Source organism: Nannospalax galili, unplaced genomic scaffold (genome assembly GCF_000622305.1).
Source record: "Nannospalax galili isolate Female #2095 unplaced genomic scaffold, S.galili_v1.0 scaffold186, whole genome shotgun sequence".
In the NCBI taxonomy this organism is placed as follows: domain Eukaryota; kingdom Metazoa; phylum Chordata; class Mammalia; order Rodentia; family Spalacidae; genus Nannospalax; species Nannospalax galili.
The window spans coordinates 6,137,281-6,143,352 of record NW_008358774.1 but is presented as its reverse complement, the minus strand read 5'-3'; the positions used below and the strand labels follow the sequence as shown (position 1 = coordinate 6,143,352).

General features: G+C 38.5%; 1 protein-coding gene across 2 annotated transcripts in view; it reads right to left on the bottom strand.

Moving 5' to 3' along the window:
• Hbs1l (HBS1 like translational GTPase) overlaps positions 1-6,072 on the bottom strand; it is a 76,400-nt gene that overhangs the window by 9,726 nt on the left and 60,602 nt on the right. For both annotated transcript variants that reach the window (XM_008822088.3, XM_008822087.3), the window contains exons 11-15: positions 5,630-5,747; positions 5,069-5,137; positions 2,354-2,458; positions 694-784; positions 232-340 (exon numbers count right to left, since the gene is read on the bottom strand). In XM_008822088.3, the coding sequence (XP_008820310.1) occupies positions 232-340; positions 694-784; positions 2,354-2,458; positions 5,069-5,137; positions 5,630-5,747 (492 nt within the window). The remainder of the gene's footprint in view (positions 1-231; positions 341-693; positions 785-2,353; positions 2,459-5,068; positions 5,138-5,629; positions 5,748-6,072) is intronic.

Genomic DNA, 6,072 nt, shown 5'->3' with positions numbered 1-6,072 from the left:
AAAAAAAAAAAAATCTCATTTACCATTTTCCCCAGATAAATTTTATCATCAGTTTGCATGCGACTGAAAAAATTCTCAGGCTCAAAATCAAAATAAGCAAACACTTCAAATTCCAGCTTTACATTTTTCTAGATTAAAGTAAGATGATAATCTGAAACAAATACCACATATTATAAAGTAAGTCACTACTTTTCTGAATTTATAAAAACAAGAAAGTATTTTGAAACTCACTGGAAATCCTTTAGTGATAGGAACTTCAATATTAAAGATGAGGATCCGGGCTCTGAAACGAGTACAAGCTCTAATAGGTTCTTTGGGGCCACAAAATATACAGCCAACACTGTAACAATGAGAGGGAGGAAGGGAGGGGACGGAGGGCAGAGAAATTAACAACCAATACTTCTAAAACCACTTGTAAAGAAACTAAAACAATTAAGCAAATCAGAAATGTTTTCAAAACCCTCTAAGTTAAAGCACTGCTTTACACATGGCAGCTTTCATTCAAAGAACATGCCAAGTGTGTGTGCTAGCACGCTTTAACTCTATGTTAGATCATATGTGCTAAAATTCTAAGTGTCTGTTTTAGGTCAAACACAATTCTGGACATAACTGAGCTAGAGGACTGCAAAACTTGTGTGCCCTGCTGTCCTTTTATCTAATACAAAGGTTGCATAAACTCATTTTCTTACTCACTTGATTTTGATGATATCCATCCCAACCAAAGTAAGACTAACATGATCGCCCGCTGCTGCCCAATCGACAGGTTCGTCATGCAGAGTGATTCCTGGAGATGAGTAAAAACCAAAGCCTACAGTGAAACATCTCTATAGCGAACCAGAGCAGCACAGAGTCCGGCTGGTGTGCAGTTCATCACTCACTTCTCAGCATTCTCAGTCTGAATGGACCGAGAGTGAGAAGTGTCACTGAGAGCACTGAGGAAGCACACTTCCTCTAGCCCTGACTCTTCTAGAGCACCACCTAAGCACAGTGACTTGTGTTTGCCCACAAGAGGCTGGCTTCTGCCTACTGAATCAAATATGTTAAACTCATTTATGCTACAAAGTTACAGTTCTTAAATAGGTCCCTTTCAAACACTGTTGTTGTACTAATGGGTATAGGCACAGTAAAACAATTCAAATCATCAAATTATTCCTAATGCATACAAGACAGGACTAGCAAAAGGTGTCTGTAATATTTTATTCTCTTGACCTCTCCTGACTTCGTTTCTTCCATCCATCCCTCCAACAGGGTTCCACTGTATAGTCTAGGCTGGCTTGAACATCTAATCCTCTTGCCATCAACTCCTGGGTGCTGGGATTCTAGGAGTGTACCATTACGCTGCACAAGCTTTCCTTCTACTTAGAGAATCACTTAAAACTCCATGTTCCCCAGGTAACCCATGGAGCAACAGCACTCAGAATTTTTGATTGTCTACTCAGCAGACCCCTTAACTATTCTTGGTTCAAGGAAACCTTCTCCCCACAGAGGTCTGCACAAAATGACTGGGAGCTTAAGGAAATAGCAATACAATTTAATTAAAAATGATGCCAGATGTCACCACATTCCTAAAAATATATACCTAGTCACCTTGAAACAATCCTGGAGAGCAATTTCCCAGGAGATTTAGCTTCCTTATTATTATTATTTAAATTCTGTATGTTTTCAGTTTAAGGATTGAATTTATAGCTTAAGTCCCTTTCCACTGGCACTTGGGCCTCCTGATGAATCAATGTGTAGGCTAACCACGCTGTGTATTATATACGGGTATAAATATAATCAAAGCTACTAACTTTTTCTGAAATCCAAATTTCAAAGCGACAGTCTGCCTGCCACTGACTAGCTACCATCAGGTTAGGCTCACATTAAATTTCTTCTACAGAATATGGTATCTGCCTGGTATATATTCATCCAGTTCAGGCTCAACCAGGCTTCATGAATCAGTGCCAAAAACAGAATACTTAAATGAAAAACAGTAAAAGAGTTATAGTCTCATAAAATGAGAATGGGGAGAGTCTTTCCCAAATAGAAGCTAGGAATGCTAGAATGTCTGAAAATGCTAGATGGCTGCTAATTCTCTGCAAAATATTCTTTCAGTCCCAAACTTGTTTTTGTAATCCTCTCTTGTTTGTTTGTTACCACAATTAGAATGGTGTATGAACCCACATATATATCACAACAGAAAAAAATCGTTTAATGTTTTCACATTTTAATGTTCAACAGTTAGTATCATTTTGACGGTTGGTTACAGTTTCAGTAAGGGGTTATTTACTTTGGAGTTATAACTAGACTACTTTTAAAAAATCTGCTGTCTCAAGACTTATTTAGCAAAAGGGCCTTGCAGATGAATGAATACCTTTTGCAGTACAAGTTTCATTGGGCGGCATTGCTAATAGTCGATCACCAGTCTGAATATAACCAGCTTCAATTTTACCAGTCACACAAAATCCAGATCCTTGATCTGCAAAACATAGCAAAATCTTAGGAAGCATATAGCAATGCTATCTGATAATAAATACTGAGGCTTTTATTTTTTACATAGTTATATAAAAATAGTTAAATGAACATTAAGGAACAGACATTTCAGAATTTTTGGTGCCTCTACTAATTATGGCATCCCACATTCCAGTGTTTTCCTTAGAAATAAAATGATTCTGGTTATAAAAAGTGAAGGTTCAGCTGGGCATGGTGGCGCCTGTAGTCCCAGCACTTGGGAGGCAGAGGCAGGCAGATCTCTGAGAGTTCAAGGCCAGCCTGGTCTACATAGTGAGTTCCTGGACAGCTGGGGCTACAGGGAGACCCTGTCTCAAAAAGACCAAAAAAAGAAGAAAAAGAAAAAAAGGGAAGGTTCATTACTTCTTCAAACATTTACTGAATGACTAATAAATACTGGGCATTACACTAATATCTGGGTAAAAGAGGAGAAAACAGAAGCTACCACCTATAAGGAATTTATACCAGCAAAGAGAAAGACATAAACAAATACACTGAGGGGATGCAAATGCTGTTCAAAAGAAACAGAGGAGACATGCATCCAAGAGTCAGTAATGGAAAGTGGTACAGCAGTTGTCCAGCATGTGCAAGACCCTGGATGAGAGGAGGGGAGAAGGGAGAACAAGAAGTAAAACGGTTAATAGTCGTGGTGAATTTCAAGTGACTGAGAGAGTCAAGTACCCAAGCTGGAATTCCTAACCTGAGGCAGGAACAGGTTTAGGCTGGAGACACAGATCTGGGAAACATCAAGATGCAGGCAGTAAGGGAAGTTAGGGGAACTTATGGACATTAGTTCATGAAAAGCATGTGGAGTAAGAGACATAATGCACAAGAACACCGTTTCAGAGTCAGAGAAGGAGGATCCTACGCACTGAGGAAATGGGCCAGAGAAAGAGGGTGGCAGGAGAAAGCAGGTAACCCAAGGAGAAAAGTTTCATTGTGGATGTGACAACCGTCATCAAAAATAATGCAAATTCAAGTAACAAAGAAGGAAGTCAGAACTAGAAAGCAGTGCTGACATGCAAACAAGTTCTCACTAGACACACTGGGGGAGCATGGAAAGGCAGAAGCCAGGAAGCAGCTGAAGAGAGATCAGGAGGTAAACGAAGTCATCAAACAAGTTAAAAGACATCAACTGGCTCTTGGTTTTTAATAAACAATGGGCATTCTGGAAACCACTACCATATTCCCTCTGACACCATAGCACTGGAAGCTAATAATAATACTGCTCAATTTCATGTTTCACATTCATTCATTTCTTATTTATTAAACTACACAATGTGCAGGTGCTGGGCTAGGTACCTAAACTTTTGATTGCTTTCAAGAGGTTCAAAAAACCAGCAGAGAAACAATACTGCATGAACAATATAGGGTTGGGGATGCAAAGAAGAGAGTGGCATGCCTGTGAGGGAAACACAGCAACTGTCAGTTTATTGTTGTTCAGTGCCAAATCTATGCTTCATTTTCTGCTGTGACAATGGAGATTTGGGAACAACTGCTTTCTTTATCATACCAATTATTCTAATATATCAATATGACATATTTTAATTTATTGAGAGCCTTTATTCTATTTTATAGTTTTCTAGATAGGGTCTTCTGTACTTAATTGTCATTTTTTGACAGGGTCTCCCTAGTTCCAGCCCACCTGGAAGTCACTATATGGACCAGGCTGGCCTCAATCTCAGAGATCCACCTGCCTCTGCCTCCCAAGGGCTGGGATTAAAGGCACACACCATCACACCCAGCCCTTCTACACATTTTTAAGTTAGATATGTCCTTAGGTATATAATACCTCTCCATTAGAGTCTGAACCTTTCATAAGTTTGTCCTTCCCCAGGTCTAAGGCACCAACAGGGTTTCCTGGTACCTTATAGCTAGACTTTTATGATAGTTAATGATTCCTGGTATTAAATTTCCCATTTAGCCTAGATGTGATACTATGTCCTTCCCAGACTGATGCAGATGGTTAGGCAAGGCAACCAAAGGAAAAAACACTAAAACAAGGAAACATGGGCAAACATAGTGCCAATACGTATCCTTTTTTAAATTAATATTAATTTTTTATTATTTAAAAGATTACTTTTACTTATTATTTGTGTCTGCCTGCCTGCCTATCTGAGAAAGTCAGAGAACAACTTTCAGAAGTATATTCTCTCCTTCTACCATATGGGGCCTAGGGATTGAACTCCGGTTCTCAGGCTTGGCGGCAAGTGCTTTTACCCACTGAGCCATCTCATCAGTCCCCACCCCTCATCCAATCTTCTTAGGCTGTTAAGAAATGTAAATGAGCCCTTTTTTTTTTCTTCAGATGCTATGAAAACTAAAGGGGTCCAATGAGGGGAAAAAGTACATAGTTGAAAAGATAAAGGTTAGTTTTCTTAGACCTGGTGGGTTAGATAAAATGGGAAATGGCGAGGAAATGAAAGGATGTGCTAGGCAGAGGAGCTACGGGACTAGAACTGTGTAACTTAACATTATGTTAGCACTTGTCCCTACACTGGAATAGACAAGAAAGAATCTGAATATAACAACAGTCCAAGAAAACAGGGCACAAAATAGAAGATCAAGCAACACTTACCTTTGAAGACATCTGACACACACAATCTAAAAGGCTTGTCAACAGATCGTTGAGGAGGCTTGAAGGAATCTGAGAGAAAATGGCAAAAAGCAAGGCTCATTTTAAAATGTGAAGCTGTGGATGTTGGTCAGTGATGGAGCGCACATGCTTAGCTTACACAAGGACCTGGGTTCAATGCCCATACCCTTAAACCCAAAAGGAATTTTTTTTTTCACTTTTTCCAATGTGCCCATTACAGTTCTGCTTCTACTAGATAGTAATAGCAAATACTGTGATTCATATACTTTACATTTATTTTAAGATGTAGTTTGCACATATTACTTCAATTAACTTCAATCACAGTCTGCGAGATAGGTAAGACAGGCTCTATCTGTAGTAAAATGGTTTCAGAAACCCGAGTATTAGTGTAAATACTACATGTCATTTCCGAACTGGAAACCTGGTTTCCCCAATTACAAATCCTATGCTTTTACATATACATTTCTGCCTCTATAAAAAAGTCTAAATAATACTTAATATCAAGTTTATAATGCATTAAAGTTAGAATGGCAATATACATACCAATTTGTTCTAACAAGCATAATCCTTTATACCATTTTGTGAGGTCACTTGACTGAGATCTTGTGATTAAATTCTCACCAATGAGACCACTTGTAGGGATGAAGGCTACATCACTCTCCTATTAAAAGATGGAACATATAAGTTAATCACAGCATTGCCTAAACAAGGCTCATCATTTCCACAACTGAACCAAGTTTGCAAATCAATAGTGACTAACTTTCAAAAGGTAACAGAAATCACAGAACTACAGTCCTGAGGTTATCTGATCCAATTTTTTAAAAGTTTTGGCAGAAATCTGAAATTTACTTCAAAACATTACAGCAATTTTACCTGTTGACACAGGCATATTATAAATTTTGCTGGAGAAATTCTTTTCTGCCTATATTCCCCTATGGCCTCCCTAACTTATGCTATCTAAAGTAATAGTTACAGGAAATCTTTTA